The sequence below is a fragment of the Pelodiscus sinensis genome, chromosome 19 (genome assembly GCF_049634645.1).
Source record: "Pelodiscus sinensis isolate JC-2024 chromosome 19, ASM4963464v1, whole genome shotgun sequence".
NCBI lineage: Eukaryota > Metazoa > Chordata > Testudines > Trionychidae > Pelodiscus > Pelodiscus sinensis.
Genome location: NC_134729.1, coordinates 15,105,339 through 15,123,450, shown reverse-complemented (window position 1 = coordinate 15,123,450; position 18,112 = coordinate 15,105,339). Strand labels below are relative to the sequence as shown.

The window sequence follows — 18,112 nt, the reverse complement described above, 5'->3', positions numbered from 1 at the left end:
AATATTTAAAAAGGGCTCCAGAGGCGATCCTGGCAATTACAGACCGGTAAGTCTAACTTCAGTACCAGGCAAATTAGTCGAAACAATAGTAAAGAATAAAATTGTGAAGCATGTAGAAGAACATAAATTGTTGGACAAAAGTCAACATGGTTTCTGTAAAGGGAAATCCTGTCTTACTAATCTATTAGAATTCTTTGAAGGAGTTAACAAACATGCGGACAAGGGGGATCCAGTAGATATAGTATACTTGGAATTTCAGAAAGCCTTTGACAAGGTCCCTCACCAAAGGCTCTTGTGTAAATTACAGTGCCATGGGATAAGAGGGAAGGTCCTTTTTTGGACTGAGAGCTGGTTAAAAGACAGGAAACAAAGGGTAGGAATAAATGGTAAATTTTCAGATTGTAGAGGGGTAACTAGTGGTGTCCCCCAAGGGTCAGTCCTGGGACCAATCCTTTTCAACTTATTCATAAATGATCTGGAGAAAGGGGTAAGCGGTGAGGTAGTAAAGTTTGCAGATGATACAAAATTGTTTAGGATAGCCAAGACAGAAGCAGACTGTAAGGGACTCCAAGAAGATCTCACCAAACTGAGTGATTGGGCAACAAAATGGCAAATGAAATGTAATGTGGATAAGTGTAAAGTAATGCACATCGGGAAAAATAACCCTAACTATACGTACAGTATGATGGGGGCTAATTTGGCTACGACAAATCAGGAAAGAGATCTTGGAGTTATCGTGGACAGTTCTCTGAAAACTTCCATGCAGCAGCGGTCAAAAAGGCAAATAGGATGCTAGGAATTATTAGGAAAGGGATAGAAAATAAGACCCAGAATATCTTACTGCCCCTGTATAAAACTATGGTACGCCCACATCTTGAATACTGTGTACAGATGTGGTCTCCTCACCTAAAAAAAGATATTTTGGCCTTGGAAAGGGTTCAGAAAAGGGCAACTAAAATGATTAGGGGTTTGGAACGGGTCCCATATGAGGAGAGGTTAAAGCGACTGGGACTTTTCAGTTTAGAAAAGGGGAGACTGAGGGGGGATATGATAGAGGTCTATAAAATCATGAGTGGTGTGGAGAGGGCCAATAAAGAGAAGTTATTTATTAGTTCCCTAAATAGAAGAACTAGAGGACACCAAATGAAATTAATGGGGAGCAGGTTTAAAATTAATAGAAAGTTCTTCATGCAGCGCGTAGTCAACCTGTGGAACTCCTTGCCAGAGGAGGCTGTGAAGGCTAGGACTATAACAGAGTTTAAAGAGAAGCTAGATAATTTCATGGAGGTTAGGTCCATAAAAGGCTATTAGCCAGGGGATAAAATGGTGTCCTTGGCCTCTGTTTGTCAGAGGCTGGAGACAGATGGCAGGAGACAAATCACTTGATCATTGTCTTCGGTCCACCCTCTGCAGGGCACCTGGTGCTGGCCACTGTCGGCAGACAGGCTACTGGGCTGGATGGACCTTTGGTCTGACCCAGTGCAGCCGTTCTTATGTTCAGTGCTGCCTGGTTTGGAACACCCATGCACGAGCCACCCCTTCAGAGCCAGCAGGATGCTCGTGACCTCACATCTCAGAGCTCCTAGCAGGCCCCACTACCTGCAAAGGGTGACAGTGTTGGAGTAACGTGCTCCAGGAGGCTGTCCCTGGGAGAGCGTGTACAGTGTGCATGCTCTGCTCAAGACAGAAAAGAAGGCAGGATTCCTGCCACCTGGGCAAACCCATCCTTACCCATATGTTGCATAGGGCACCTGAAAATGTGGGGCACCCCTGGGTCTTAATGGCCACCCATCTGCCTCTTCCTATCTCTGGTCTGTGGCTCTGCTTGCTCCAGAGAGGAGCTAGTTATCTTAAAAGTGACCAAGTCTGTGCCAGAGCTATTAGCAACCTGTGAGAGCCATTCAAGTGGTAATGAAGCCATTTCTCTGGAGATATTTAAGAGTAGGTTAGATAAATGTCTATCAGAGATGGTCTAGGCAGTGCTGGGTCCTGCCATGAGGGCAGGGGACTGGATTCGATGACCTCTCGAGGTCCCTTCCAGTCCTAGTAGTCTATGATTTAACCAAATGTTAACATCCTTACTAAGAAACATGAGCAAAACACAATCCCTTCTCCTTCCAGTAGGTCCCTGACTGTCTTTCTATAGCAGGGGAGCAGGAGGATGGGACTTTTAAACATAAATTTTTAATCTTCCACCTGGAATATTGCCAAAGCTGCCCGGCTCCTGCCCGTGCATCATGGCTGGAAGAAAAGATTTCCTTCCTAAAAGTCCTTGACTGCACAGAGTTTGGAGCTACAGGGAGTCACCCAAATCCTTAGCTTCAGTTTGCAGGCATTCAACAGATGTGCTGCCTCTCTTCTCTACCTGGTAAACCCTAGAGATCTCAAACCCAAATTCCACTGGAAACAGATGCACTTTCCCCATTCCTGTCCCTTGCTTAAAACCCTGAAGTGAATCCAGGCTTGTCTGAAGGCCTGGAAAAAGTCTGGATTTGTGACCGCTCAGGGGGTTGAGGTGATTGCAAACCTGCCGTATGTATAGACCTGCTATGGAGGCAGGTGCGGTGTGAGGACACCATGCAAACCTCTCATGCAGTCCTGTAGGTACAGAATGCCATGGTAACAGGATAGACCTCCCCAAGGAACAGATACAGAACAAACACACATAATTTTAAGCCTCAATCTAGGAAAGGCTGTTTTAAAGTGTCACAGGACTCCTCATTTTTGCGGATACAAGCTAACACAGCTATCCCTAAGAGACTTGTTTCCTATGTACATGCTCTGAAATTCACTTCCTTTGATGACCACAAGGGGGTAGCAGATGCTGGCCTAAGAGAAGCTAAAAGGAAGGGTGGGGAATTTCAGGATGGTGTTGATTTTTTTTTTAAGTGGTTTGTTACCTTGCTGGTAGCAGTGGCACTGGATCCCAGAACAACCGGGACGTTGGTGACCTGGACTGACAGGTACTGATTGTCTATTAGTGGCCAAGCTCCCTTGACTTTACATGTCTGGAACTCATCTTTAAAGGTCCTTAAGTGAGGATCCCCAAATAATCCACAGTGGGCAAATTTCTTCTGAAAGCCAGATCGGCTCTCATAGTTGCACAGCTCTGAAGCCAGAGGGTCCAGTGCGCTAGGAGCTTTCGCAGAGGAAGTTGGCCCGTCACTGGAGCAGTTATACTGTGTAAAGAGTTCCTTGATCCTGAACACGGCCGAATGATACACCAAGTCTCCCCGGCAGGATTTTGCTGTCTTTCTGGTGCACACCGAGTACGCCCGCAAAGCAATGCAATAGTCCACATCCAGCGGTGTCTCCTCCGGCAAAGCATGGTTAGGAGATGTAGCAGCCACGTAATCAGCATTGCAGCGCTGAATTTGGCACTGCTGGCAATGCACTGCAAGGAGAGATGGTCATTCTGATCAACAGTGAGGTATTTAATTGGTGTCAATGATCTGCCTACTAATTAGCAACTAGAGATCTTTGGTCTGCCCTAAGCACTAGTCATATAAAGAAGTATTTTTCCTCCTCACTACATGGCAATAAAGGCTCCTACCTAGGGGCTTAAAACAGAAGTTCTATAGGCAGAGAAAACACAGAGGTCAAACTCTTCATGACAGCTTTATTGATGCTACCTACTTGACTGTCGTGACCCATCAATGCGTGTATGGCTTTGCACTTAAGACAGCATTCTATCTCCAAAGCACTATTCCAAACACAGCCATCACACTACTCTGAGACAGGAAAGCACAAAGTCAAAAGTTAAGTGAGCAGTTCTGCCAGAATCATTTGTTTGTGATTTACATTAAATAAATCTCCCTCTCAGGTGGGACAGAGCAAAAAACCCTGCCACAGCTATAGAATTTTAATAGACTGAAAGTTAAGAAGTGGAGCTACTTTTGTAGAAAAATAACTGCTGTATATCATGTGGATATGACAAAACAACGTACGTAAGTATCAGTCAGTGCAATGACTTGTCTTCGCTTTAAATTTACATGCTATACGAATATGGCAAAACTCCACTGCCTGCTTTTGCCATTATGAAGACAAAAATTGATTTATTTGCTATTAAAAATAAAGTTTCACCCTGCAAGTGAACAGAATTTTGAAAGGCTACTTGATACTGACGTGACACAAAGTAGGGGATATAAATCTGCAAGACAGCTATTCATCTGGCATACATTCAGAAATACCACAGCACTTTGTGCATACAAGAACATAACATACACACAATGCTACACTGCTTGCTACCATCAACCAGCATTCAGATGTTACAAGACAAAGCACGTGTGTTATTAAATGCATTCAGTATCTTCCCTGGAGGCAGATATCAGCAATGCACCAATTTTAGACCCAGCATGCAAATCTCTACTGATTAATGCAGAGTTTAAACACACAATATCCACCACCTTGAAAGCATGTTACTGCCATGTGGGAATGTACGACTGTCACAGATTTAGCCAGGTTTTACATTAAGGCACACAACAGCTCACTCTCCCAACTCAGGGGAGAGAGGAAACGTTACTTTCTATAACTAGGCTTCTTGGCAATTAGAATAATAAACTATGGGTGGAGCCTGGGAGTTAAAATCCTGGGTTCTAGTCCAAATTGAGCCACAATCTTGTCTGCTCTTGGGAAAAAAAATCAACACAGGTTGAAGTTTTCAAAAATCATTCATTTTGGATGTCCAGTTAGAGCCTGTGGAGCACCCATAACTTCCAGTGAACTCAGTAATAGCACCTCAGAAGTCAGACACCCAAGAACTGCTGCACCCCAAATTAGTGCCTACTTGATATTTTTCACTTTTGCCTCAATCTGTAAAATAGGGATAATCATCCACCCTCCTAAATGCTCAGAAAGACATGTGAGATCTGCTACAAGGGAAAGTGAGTCATGCATAGCATTTCCTTTCCCCCTCTTCCCCCCCCCCCCTCCCAAGGTGCCTCTTTTCCATTTTGACTCCTCACACCAGCACTCTTAATTGCATTTTAAAGGCTCACCTCAGACTCATGTGCAGTTTGGGGTTTAAAAACCAATACTAAAGAGAAAAACTGAACTTCAATTAACTTGGATTTTCATAGTTACAGTGACTGATGAAATAGTTTAAGTCTGTTAAAACTACAAGTGTCTTAGATAGTAGAAGCCACTGTACCTTAGTGATGCTAAGAACATATTTCTCACACACACACACACACACACTTTGAGGGGTAAATTCACTGTAGGGTGGAGGGCTCAAAGGAAGCTCAGGCCCCCAGCCCTACTTCCACATCATTCTTCACACAGGATGCAAGAGTGTCTTGCACAAACCCTCTACCTGCTGGAATGCATTTCATCAGCAGCAAGCAGGAAACCCCTGGGACCGCAGGATTATTTTGCTGCGCACCAGGAATGGCAGTGCTTACATGCCTGTGGACACAGAAGCAGGGGTGGGAAAGGCCCTACCCCCCAGGTGGACAAAAAGCCCCGCACAGGGTCTGTTGCTTCATGCCTTGGGTCTGGAGAAGCAGGCAATGGAGAGGACAGGAGTCACCAGTCCAGGGGATGGAGAAGGAGCTGTCCCAGCCCTCCTTGGGCTGCTGTCCCTGACTGGCCAGCACGGGGAGCAGAAAGGCGCCTCTGTACTCCAGGCAGCCGCCTTGTTTGCTTTGGCAGGAGCTGCACATTCGCTCCTCGTAGAAAAACAAACCTCCCAGAAAAGGCTCGTCCACCCCCACAACACGCACACCCCAGGAGGTCCCAACCACGGTGGGCATCCAGGCCCCTTCTCAGCACACTCCCCAGAGGAGTCTCCAGCTCAGACACACCTTGGAGCCTCCCTTCCTGCCCCCGATATGGCATGTGCTCTGCGTCTCCCCTTCCAGGCATGCCACCACAGACGGGCCCCCAAAAGAGGCATCTGTCTGAGACTCCTCATCCTCACCCATGGGGCCCCTCAGCCGAGGCGATTGCTCTGGGGCTCTCTGCAGCCCCCCAAAAGAGACACCTGCTTGGACACTCCCAGCCCCCCCTTTAACACTCCCAGCCGACCTCCAGATGACCCCCCCCAAAAAACCTCTTCCCCGCGTTTCCATTCCAGTCCCGACCGCCCTCCTCCCAGCTCCGCTTCCCTCCAGTTACCAGCAGCCAGGCCAGCTCCTCCCCGCTCCCCCCAGCATCCCGGATCCATCGACCCAGATACCGCAGTCCGGGTCCCTCGTTCCGTCCTCCACCTGCCCCAGTCCGGCTCCCGGCCCAGGTCTGCCCAGCGTCCCACACACGAGCCCCGGTCCCTGCTCGGTCCATCCGCCCCCGCTACCTGCACACGGCGGCGCCAGGCACACGGACACCAGCAGCACCATGCTGAGCAGAGGCCACCACCGCGGTCCCCGAAGCCGCTCTACAGCCGCCGGGGGGAGGCTGCCTGGCCCCATAACCATCCAGCCATCGACCCAGGAGCCTCCAGCTCCGAGCAGAGCTGCCCCGTCCACCCCCCTCCGCTGACCCGGGAAAGACTGCAGCAGCCAGACGCCTCCGTCACCCAGGCACGGCCAATGGAGCAGCCGGGGGAGACCAGCAATCTACATATTCATACGGCTTCAGCCAACTGGAAGGCATCCAGAGTCGACTAATCTGCATATTTATTACCTTCCAACCAATGGGAACGAAAGCAGAGCCCCCCCATTCATATATGCCATAGCCTCCAACTAATAGGGAAGCTCCAAATGTGAAGCTCTAGCGAATAGGGAAAGCGTCACACCAATTAAATCTGCGTAGTTATTAGCCATTCACCAATGGGCTAGTACCCAGTGCATTAATCTACATATTGATTAGCCTCCAGCCAATTCGATTCCACCTTGGAAGTCTTGTTTCACAGTGCTGTCCTTCGAGACACCGGGCGCTGCAAGCATTGTATAATCAATCCAGAAGGGGTTGGGGCAAATGAAATGTTTGCCTTTTGAGTTCACCAGGGCTATGTCTAGACTGGCAGGATTTTCCACAAATGCTTTTAACGGAAAAGTTTTCTGTTAAAAGCATTTGCGGAAAAGAGCGTCTAGATTGGCAGGATGCTTTTCCGCAAAAGCACTTTTTGTGGAAAAGTGTCCGTACCAATCTAGACGCGCTTTTGCGCAAAAAAGCCCCGATCACCATTTTAGCAATCGGGGCTTTTTTGCGCAAAACAGTACTGTGCTGTCTACACTAGCCCTCTTGCACAAATGATTTGCGCAAGAGGGCTTTTGCCTGAATGGGAGCAGCACAGTATTTCCGCAAGAAGCGCTGATTTCTTACAGTAGGACGTCAGTGTTCTTGCGGAAATTCAAGGGGCCAGTGTAGACACCTGGCAAGTTTTTCCGCAAAAGCAGCTGATTTTGCGGAAAAACTTGCCAGTCTAGACACAGCCCAGGTGGCATCGCGCAGCATATACTTTACTTGTGGGGAGAGGGGACGGATAAGTCCACCCATGGCCCTGTGCAGGGACTTTCTCGCCTTCCCCACAAACCCTTAAGAAGGCTTTATCCCATCAGAGCAGCACCCCACAAAACACCCTCCCCAACATGTTTCACTTACCCCAATAATTATTTTAACAGGAGGCTGGGGGGCCACTTGGCCCAGGAGGTCACCACAGTGGCAGTCAGGATCTCAGGAGGCGGGGCGGGGGGGGGGGGAGAGAAGGGTGTCTCTTCTTGACTCTGCTACCAATTCAGTGTGTGAACCTTGTTGAGTCACTTAATCATATTGTGCTTCAGTGTCCCTGTGACAGGGCGTTCGCCCTGCACTGGCCCTTTAAGGGCAAACCCCAGCCGGAAGCTGGGCTGGGGAGTTTAGCCCCAGCTGGGGCTGCCTTAGTGGATTAGGGCCCAGCTGGGAGCTATATAAGAGCATGGGCGGCTGTTCCCAGGGAAGGCCAGCAAGAGCCTGGCTGTTGGGGAAGCAGGAGGCTCCCTGCAGTTAGGGCTAGGCTAGGGGAGCTCTAGCCAAACAAGCCCCCAGATTGCAGGGCCTGCATAATGGCCTGGTGGAGAAACAACAACCCCTGGAAGGGGGGCTCAGAGACTGACTTGGGCACTGCCGGAGGGCAGTGTGGTGAAGAGGATGATGTGGCCTGGAGGAAGGAGGGGAAACCCCACCAGCTGAAGGAGCTGATTCTGGAGACAGATGGCAGACCCCTGCTACAGTGGTGAGTGAACCTCCTCGCAGTCCCCATTTAGGAAATGGTAATAAGGATGCCTAATTTGTGGAAGCAGTCATGAGGTCTGATTAATTTCTGTTTGTAAAAGCGTGGTGAGATTTACAAGGGACAGGTGTGACAGAAGGCCTGTGTTTTTATGGTTACTCCATCAAAAAAGAAAATCTGGTGGACTCCAAACTTCCATCACCTTGTCCCCACCCCTGCTCTCCAGCTGTTGCCAGCAACAAATCACAAACATAATCCTAGGGAACATACTTCCCATTTGCCTACAGTCACTTGTGCTTCAAATCTTACTATGACCTTTCTTTCACCTCCAACAGTGATTACAGGAACTCCCTGCATTGGAACAGTAATGAAGCTGCTGGGTGATTCTTATATTTCACAATGCTACCTAGTGGACTCACTGCTCTTGTTCCAAGGTAAAGAAGGGGGGGGGAAAATCCACCCATCTGTGCTGGGGTTCCCCTTTGTGCTGCATTTTATTTATTGGTGGGGCTGTCTGGAGAGTTTCCATTTCTCAGTATGACCTGAAAGAAAGAAAAAGCCACATTTGAAGGGATATGTTTAAGGAGAGGATGCAGAGGACTTTCATGTCAGAGACTGCTGTCAATTAGAAATCTGGTCTCTAGGATCAGCCACTGTTTCTACTCCAAGCATTTAGAAAAACTGCTATAAATCATGAGCATACAGGTAGAACATGGTATGTTTGTATATGCAGGTATACGCAGTCAAATCTGCCTGGCTGTGTCTAGACTGGCAAGTTTTTCCACAAAAGCAACTGCCAGATCTCATGTAAGATTGTCAGTGTTCTTGCGGAAATGCTATGCTGCTCCCGTTGCTTTTGCGCAAAATCTTGCCAATCTAGACCTAGCCAGACACTAGACTACGCTCTTCCGGTAAAGGACCTCTCACTTCAAAAACTGTAGACGTTTTCTTAAATCCAGACAAATTTTCCAAAGTTCTGCAAGGGGAACTTGGTAAATAAAGCCCCCTAAAGCTATTCTTTGTTCTTGTGAAGTCAGGCTGATCCTCAAGCCTTGAGTTTCACAGCCAGAGGAGGCCCTTGCAGCTTAGCTGGAACCCAGAGCCATCCTGCATGCCCCAGCTCCTAGGGCTTGGACTGATTTTTTTTCCTTTCAGATGGCATTAGGCTGAGAGTTGCCCACCTGAAAACAAATGGCTCCAGTATTTATAAGCTCTCCTTAAATGTCCAGGATGGTAACATTAGGGAGATTGGGTGTAGGAGATGAGCTAAGGGAGGACAAGCGCAGAGATAGCTTGAGGCTAAATTGTCTCAATGTTTTAATTTCTCCTCAGAGAATGTGTACAAGCATAGCTCATACTGGATTAATTTAATCCAGTTTAATGCATGAACTGCAGGAACTAGAAAGCAATTCATGATTATTAATTGCATTACCAACATCAGGGCCCCTTTGTGCTGTCTGATTTACAAACCCAGGGAGATATACATGGCCCTAAAGAGATTACAATCTAAATAGAAAAGAAAGACAAAGGGTGGGAGGAGAAACAGAGGTCAGAGTCTTACTCAAGGGATACAGCATGTCAGAGTCAGGAAGAGAACCCCAATAACTACTAGGCCACATTGCCTCCCAGTTGTGATTTTTCTGGACTCTTCTGGGCCCAACTCTGCTCTTTCATACTCATGAAAATCTGGAGTAGTTGAAGGTGTAGTCACTGCAGATTAATGCCACAGTAAAAGCAAGCAGAAATTAGCCAATTCTGTCAAACTCATGCGAGGTGCCTATGAGTTCCTTGCAGTAAGTCAGTGGAAGAGCAGTAGAGTTAGAGCTCTTGGCTCCCAAGTCTGGGTTCAGTCCACTAGCCCAGTGGTTCCCAACCTTTTTTTACTGCACACTGGCAAACCCATTCACAGACTTTTAGCAGACTGGTAGCATTGTATTTGCAAGTTGCATTTTCATTCTGCAAATGATGGATATGCAAATACAATGTTACCAGTCTGCCAAGTGGCCGCCACAAACCGTTATTTTCAGCTGCAGTAGCCTCCCGTCATGTGGTGGCTGCCGGAGCTAAAGCAGGCTGCTGTGCAGTGACTCGGGGCCAGGGTGTACCTCAGCCCTGGCCCCCCGAGCTACCATGAACTGGCTTCAGCTCCAGCAGCCAGTAATTTGTGGCCTGGCACTGGTCCGTGGACTGGCAGTTGGGAACTGCTGCACTAGCCGAGTGGTTCTTAAACAAGAGTCCAGAATCCCCTGGGGGGCCACAAGCAGGTTTCAGGGAGTCTGCCAAGCATGTCAGGCATTAGAGTTGCTGGGATCCAGGGCAGAAAGCCAAAGCCCGCTGCATGGTGCTGAAACCTGGGGGGCTGAAGCTTAAACCTGAGCAAGTGAGCTTTGCAGGACCCCTATATCATGGAGCCCCAGGCAACTGCCCTGCTTGTTACCTCCTCACACTGGTCCTGGCTTTTAGATGCTGAGAAACAGTTGCAGTACAAGTGGGCTGTGGATTTTTATAGCATATTGGGAGCAGGGGGAGCGCCAAGAGAGGCTGAGAACCTGCACTGGCCCACCTCACTCTTCCTCACCTCAACTCCCTGCCTTAGCTTAAAACAATGAGGGGTCCTGTGGTACCTTAAAGACTAACAATCTGCATCCAGCAAAGTGGGCTTACCCACAAAAGCTTGTGCCCAAATAAATCTGTTTGTCTCTAAGATGCCACAGAATTCCTTAGGTTTTGCAGATACAGACTAACATGGCTGCCCCTTTGAGACTTATTTTAGGTTAATCTCTGTAAATCCCCAGCCACTGCCTGGCTGCCTTTCCCACACCTGATCCCAGCTCCCTCTGAGATGCTCAGCATTCCCTGTAAGCTGAATACTTGGACAGCCACCCAGGAGACAGTCAAATGCTGCTCAGCTGATTAGCAGAGCACCCACAGCTGGCAGCATGTTTCTACTGGTGGTGCACATCTGCATATGCACTAGTGCACCAAACACAATGTATTCCACACATGGATGGACAATATTAGAGGGAACATTGTGCTCTGGTTCTGAATGTCCCAGAAACCCTGCAGCTCTGACTTTCACACATACCCATGAGTTGATCTCAGATGTCTTTTGAATTCGACATAACATTGAAATCCTGAGCACTTGTGGTCCTTCAAGCTCTCATGGTACTTTAGGCAAAAGCAGGTGTTAACCCTGCCAGATATCTGTTTGGATAATTACATGCCAGCATCTATAAAACAACCACCGTGACTTTCCTTGGATACGTTCTCCTTTACATCTTGTCCTAAAGCATAACTGTGTGCTTCCTCCCCAAGTAACTATTATTTACACTGGACTGGACTTGACAATAAACAAGTGTTTTTATTAAGTATAAAAGTAGAATTTAAGTGGCTGTAAGTGAAAAGTTAGATCAAAGTAAGTTACTAAATTAAAATGAACACAACACTTAGCTAGTTTGACTCAAATAAGCAACTTCTTGCATGCAAATTCTTACCCTAAGCAGCTGTTCTTATCTCAGGTAAAGAGCTTCAAGTCAGAAACATTTAAAAAGCAACGAATAGGTCTTGTAGCATCTTAGAGCGTAACAAAACATAGTGGCTGTGTCTAGACTGGCAAGTCTTTGTGCAAAATTGTCAGAGCTTTTGTGGAAATTCAAGCGGACAGTGTAGACAGCTGGCAAGTTTTTCCACAAAAGCAGATGATCTCATGTAAGACTGTCAGTGCTTTTGCGGAAATACTATGCTGCTCCCGTTCAGGCAAAAGTCTTTTTCCGAAAGACTTTTGTGCAAAAGGGCCAGTGTAGACAGATTTCTTTTCCGCAAAAAAGCCCCAATCGCGAAAATGGCAACTGGGGCTTTTTTGTGGAAAAGCATCCTGCCAATCTAGACGCTCTTTTTCCAAAAATGCTTTTAACGGAAAACTTTTCCGTTAAAAGAATTTCTGGAAAATCATGCCCATGTAGATGTAGAATAGTGATAGAGATGTAGCCGTGTTAGTCTGGGGTAGCTGAAGCAAAATGCAGGACAATGTAGCACTTTAAAGACTAACAAGATGGCTTATTAGATGATGAGCTTTCGTGGGCCAGACCCACTTCCTCAGATCAAATAGTGGAAGAAAGTAGTCACTATTTGATCTGAGGAAGTGGGTCTGGCCCACGAAAGCTCATCATCTAATAAACCATCTTGTTAGTCTTTAGAGTGCTACATTGTCCTGCATGTAGATGTAGACGTAGATGGTATAATGAGCTTCAAGTCAGAGTTGATCTTTACTGTTGGGGTCTACAGCTTAACTTTCAAACAGCTGTTCCATCCCAGAGGTGACTGCATTGTAGTGGTTGGCTAAATGACGACTATGCATATTGGAACAAACCCTGAAGTCTTTACTCAGTTCTCACTCGGGTGCAACTCCTACTGAAGTCAATGGGAAGATGAGCTATTACTGTGCCCTTTGTAGTCTATGCTACTTTGGACTCTCTTGCACTAACTTGCCTGCTCATTGGGAGTCTGATTCACCATTATCCTGCTGCTGCTTTACATCAGCCAGGCTGATACAAGGGGGTCAGAAGGCGGCATTAGATTGCCAGGGACTTCCTCTTGCAAAGGGAGCCTCTGTGCCTTATCTGAAAATTGATTTTGGAGCAGAGTTCTCCTGTGAGAACATCCTATACATGAAGGATCAGATTTACCTCCTTCCTACATGGTATTTGCTGCTGTGAATCAAAATGCTTGCCAAGACCCCTTTGACTCCTGCTGAGTGGATACAAATGAGCAGCATCAAGGGACTTGATCTCCATGCTCTTGCCACAAATGTTGAGTTCACATCTTCCTTTAGAGCAAGCTGAGGTGGGACATGGGGATCAGGTCAGCAAGAATACTTCAAGAAGGTGTTGCTTGCACAAAGTGGTGCTGCACCTTGGCCTCTGTTTGTGCTAGCACTGATGGACACAGCATTCATCTTGTCCCGAGTGCCTGTTCTCTTGTTTTGTCTCAATCTGTTAGCATTTTAGGGAATATTTTTAACTCTTCAGCCCCAAGACTAAAATTGGCTTGTGCCTGGTCATGCCCAGGCCGATTTTGGTCCCCTGTCCTTTTACCAAAACCCCCAATTATTGTCTGAGCAGTGTGGCATGATGTTGTGCTCTTGCATTAAAGGGTTAAAGGAAGGCATTTGGAGCAGGAGGGTTGCATTTGTTCTGCTGAGGATTAGTGGAAACCCTGGGACAGCTGTTTGACAGCACTGGCATTCCTGGCTGATGCAGAAACCAAGTAGGGATTGTGACCTATCCCACTCACCTTATAGGCAGGAAAGCCAGACTAACTGTGGAACCAGTGTAGTCTAGTGGTTAGAGCAGAGGCCTAGACAACATGAGAGTTGTATTCTAGGCCTCTGACATTGGGTAAGTTATTCTAACTCATACCCCCTTTATCCATGGCTGTGTCTTGACTGGCCAGTTTTTCTGGAAAATCAGCCGCTTTTCTGGAAAAACTTGCCAGCTGTCTACACTGGCCACTTGAATTTCTACAAAAGCACTGACTTCCTACTGTAAAATCAGTGCTTTTTGCAGAAATACTATGTTGCTCCCGTTCAGGCAAAAGTCCCTTTTGCGCAAAAGGGGCAGTGTAGACAGCTGATATTTGTTTTCCGCAAAAAAGCCCCAATCGTGAAAATGGCGATCAGGCGTTTTTTGCGGAAAAACACATCTAGATTGGCACGGATGCTCTTCCACAAAAGCACTTTTTGCAGAAAAGCGTCCGTGCCAATCCAGATGCTCTATTCCGCAAAAGCTTTTAACAGAAAACTTTTCCGTTAAAGCATTTCTGGAAAATCATGCCAGTCTAGACATAACCCTCGGGACTCACTCATCCATTATTGCTTGTCTCTAACCTCCCTTCACCACAGAACTACTATCTGTCCTTCTCTCCCTAACAGGGAGTGATACTGCATGACAGCAGTTTTCTCTGGGTGGCACGTTTTGGTTCAACTTAAGCTGTGCTGAAACAGGAGAAAGCAGGCATCACATCCATGCATGGCCCCAACAGACATGTCCAGGCCTCTTTTCATGATCTTGCCTGTGGATCCTTTTGTTTGTCTTTAATTCAGCTCTGCCTAGTTTTTTAAACAAGCTTTGCTTGAATGGTCAAACTCAGACAAACTGAGCCCTGCCTGGAATTCCTCTACTTGAGATGACAGTCCTAAGTATCTATCTAGCCACACATTTATAACACCCACTAAGATCTCTGAGATTGCTATACAAATGAGCACAGGTGTGTATGTGTGAGATGAATGGGGGAAGGGACAAGAAAACAGGAGGGATAGAGATAAAGGAGAAGACCTCTGTTTCCTGTGCTGGACCAGCACATGGGGATTAGTCAGAGGGGGTTTGCTTCATTCTCCCATCTATAAGGAGTTGCTGCAGAAAAATGGAGACAGAAATAGACCAATCTAGCCTAGTCAGCAAGAGGCATTGAAGAGAATGGCCTCATGCACATGGGTCATTAGTTTCTTAAAGCCCCTGCATAGACTCCCTTCCCCCCCTAGCTTATCTCTTGGACTTCATCTCACACCATGTTCTCCCCCACCTGAACCCTCCAATGTACCAGCTCCAGTGCCTTGTTCCTTTCCTGCTCCCACTCCCTTCTCTATGCCTTTTACCAGACAGCCCCCTGGTTCTATGCCTGGAGATTCCTTCAAATCATCAAGACTGAGCAACTTGGGCAGAGCCCATCCCATTTGAGCCACATGCAGCAGTGAGCACAATGTCTGAGATTCATTGATAGTCACTGGAGAAGCTGTTAGTCTGTCTACAAAAACAAGGAGTCCTGTGGCACCTTTAAGACCAACAGATTTATTTGGGCATAAGCTTTCATGGGTACTTGGATCTGATGAAGTTGTTTTTGCCCATAAAAGCTTATACCCAAATAAATCTGGTCTTAAAGGTGCCACAGGTCGTCTTGTTAAAGTGTTACTAGCATCCCTGTCTTATGGCTGGGCACACTGAGGATAATAGCCTACTACTCCTACCAGCTAAGGGAATGGCTTCTTTAGCTCAGGCAGTAGAAGTCCTTTTCCCTGTACAATCCCTACCACAGGGCATAATCAAAAGCTGCATCCTCTCTCTTTCCAGTTTCATTCCTTCATTCACATCCCTCTGCTCACTGGTGTAATAATCACTGTATGGTCTTTGTGGCAGGTTTCCTATGCAGGTGTTATAACCCAGTGGGAGATCATCTTCATTTTAGGGGTTCTTAAACCCTCAAATATTCAAAAGAAACCTTACTGACCACCAGCATTGAGGGTCCTGACACCTGTGCTTAGCAAACAATACTATCACCATGCATAGGGGTTACATTCCTGGGGAAAGCCTGTATCCATACAACATAGTATAGCTCAGCTTGGTAATGAAGGCCATATTGTTCTGGAGCCAACTTGTAGTGGGAAGGATGGTTATGGAGGAGCTGCAGCCTGCGAGGCGAGAAGAGGCAACAGATGAAAAAGCATGATTAACATTTCTGAACTGCTGCCTGTGCTTGCCATTTCTTCAGGTAGGAGAAACATTTGTTTGGGCCAGATCTTCAGTGGGGAAAACCTGACTTTGCACCAGTGAGCTCAGCAGAGAGATGCTGCATGACACTCGAGAAGCAGGGCCATGAATTTCCAAACTTTCCTAACTCCTTATTTTTTCCCCCAGTTCCCTGTACTCCTCATTCCAGTGGTTTTGACAGGGGCTATTCTCCCCACCACGGACAGGCTGTCCTTTTTCATAAGGATGGTTGTCACACTGGAAGTCATGAAGGCAATTCTGATGAATCAATGCCTCAGTCAGTGGCATAGATGACTGGTGCTTGCAGAGGGAGGGGTGCATGGAGGGCCACCTAGAGGAACAGGGAGGGGGCATGAGGAGGGCAGTGCACCTGCTGGGTGCTATCACAAGTCACCTGTGGCCATAACCTTGCTGATGGAGGTGCCATTCTTCAGAAGAGGCACCTGGCCACTTGTGGTCAGTAAAGAGCTCGCAGCAGTTTTCATGATGGCTGGGGGATTGGTCCCAGGCATGCTGGCCAAATTCCAACCTGAGCAATTACATTCTGTCTAGCCGTAGTCTGCTTTGTAGCTGCAGCTGGATGCATTTACTTGTCACTTCCTGTGCTAAGCTACTGCCATGCTTCACTCCAGAGGTGGCTGCCTTATAGTGGTGGGGGTATAAGTGGATATTAATAGAACTGATGAATCTACTTCACTAATCAACTGCAGCCTCTGAATAGGAACTCCAGTTAGGAACCCCTCTTCTCCTTGTGTAGGTCCTTCCTTCCCTGAGGAGGCCAAGAAGAGCTTTTTGCAGCTCCTTGAGGAATTCAGCTGGAGGCAGTAAACTGGAGAATGCATGAAGGAACAGGGGTGCATGTGTGCGGCAGCTGCTTTCCTGCAGGTGGCTGGAGCAGGCCGGATGTGGGAAAGCAACAGGAAAAGAACACCTCTTTCTTGGTTACATAGCTATCCAGCACATCGAACCAAGGAAAGATGCATTTTAACCAAGGGATCTTTGGGCTTCCCAGAGTAGCTCCTCTAAGGACAATGGGAGACAGCAGATTGGTGTTTTTTTTGGGGGCTCCAGGTTCCCAGCAACAAAACCCCAGACAGCCCCCACCTGTTAGCGTTTAAAAAGAGAAACCACAAAGCCCTGACATCACAAAGCATTAACAAGCAAAGGCTATTACAGGCTGCGCAGCACAGGAAGTTTAAGCCTCAGGAATTCTTAACTTCCAGCTCTGCAGCTGTGCAGCTGGTTTTCTCATAAAGCCCTGACCTGTGAGTGCCTATGTCTCCTTCAGCTAACCTTTCACCTCCCGTTCTCCATGCCCCGACAATGGCAGAAGGACCTGGAAAGCCACAAGCCCTGCATTGAGGCCTAGCTTTGAGCCAATCAGTCATGCCTCCACCCCGGGGTCACAAAGCACTGCAGTTGAGTGAGCTGGCTACATTATCACCAGAGCAGCAATGAACTCAAATTAGCAAATTACAGGCTCCAAGGGCAGCTGCCAATTATTGAAATCAGTTGTGGAGGAAAAGGAAAACATAAAATCCAGGCGGGATAGGCCTCACAGTGAGCCAGAATGGAGACATGTGGAAAGCCAGATAGCTCAGCAGCCTGAAACCACAGGCCTTTAAATTATTGTCTTGGCTCCACTCCCTCTGCACCTTGAATTTCTTAGCTCTTGTTACTGTTGCCCTGCCAAGTCTCCCTTTAAACTGCACAGAGAAAGTCCAGCAGAACTTTTGTGTTTTGAAAGACCTCTCTCTCCACAGGGCGGGAAGCTGGGGAAGACAGAGGAATGCATGCCTGGGTGTGTGAATAAACTTAAACATCTGGAGAATGAAATTACCTTAGCTGGAATCTGGTTTCAACACTGCAAATAAACCTCCTGGGAACCTGATGTCCACTCTGCTTCCCCCCCTTCTTTGGAACAAAGGTTCCGGCCTTTTTGGCTTGTGATCATAGCGTGTGCTTCAGTGGTGGTTGCTGGTGACAGATGGAATGAATGCCGCTGAACTGTATCGGATAAAGCTATCACACTGGGAGCAGCTGGGTGCAATGTCCAGGGGGCATTGGCTGGCTTGATGGGACCTTTCATGGGGATTCTGCAGGTTCAAATCCACCTCCGGGTGAGCAGCTAATTAGCCTTACATGAGCCTCATTAGTGTTTAGCAACAACTCTCTTGTGCTGGGTGCTGTACATTTCAGAGCAGGCAGTAGTAACCTATCCCCATGGAGCTTATAGTCTAGATAGACAAGATGACAAACAGTGGGAGAGGCAGTCTTGTAATCCCTGTTTGACTGATTGGAGGACAGAGGCACAGAAGCAAAATGCAGGACAATGTAGCACTTTAAAGACTAACAAGATGGTTTATTAGATGATGAGCTTTCGTGGGCCAGACCCACTTCCTCAGATCAAATAGTGGAAGAA

General features: G+C 47.3%; 1 protein-coding gene and 1 long non-coding RNA gene across 4 annotated transcripts in view; one reads left to right on the top strand and one right to left on the bottom strand.

Moving 5' to 3' along the window:
- Positions 1-6,526, bottom strand: part of LOC102460640 (repulsive guidance molecule A-like) — a 29,302-nt gene extending 22,776 nt beyond the window's left edge. For all 3 annotated transcript variants that reach the window (XR_012896673.1, XR_012896674.1, XM_006112614.2), the window contains exons 1-2: positions 6,293-6,526; positions 2,901-3,394 (exon numbers count right to left, since the gene is read on the bottom strand). Coding sequence is in view for 1 of the 3 variants with exons in the window: in XM_006112614.2 (XP_006112676.2) it covers positions 2,901-3,394; positions 6,293-6,413 (615 nt within the window). In the remaining 2 variants the exon portion in view is untranslated. The remainder of the gene's footprint in view (positions 1-2,900; positions 3,395-6,292) is intronic.
- Positions 6,527-7,878: 1,352 nt separating this feature from the next.
- On the top strand, positions 7,879-17,679 carry LOC102460482 (uncharacterized). The gene is made up of 3 exons (XR_331303.4): positions 7,879-8,152; positions 8,485-8,583; positions 17,454-17,679. It is a non-coding gene; the product is annotated as an uncharacterized LOC102460482 (long non-coding RNA).
- Positions 17,680-18,112: the final 433 nt, after the last annotated feature.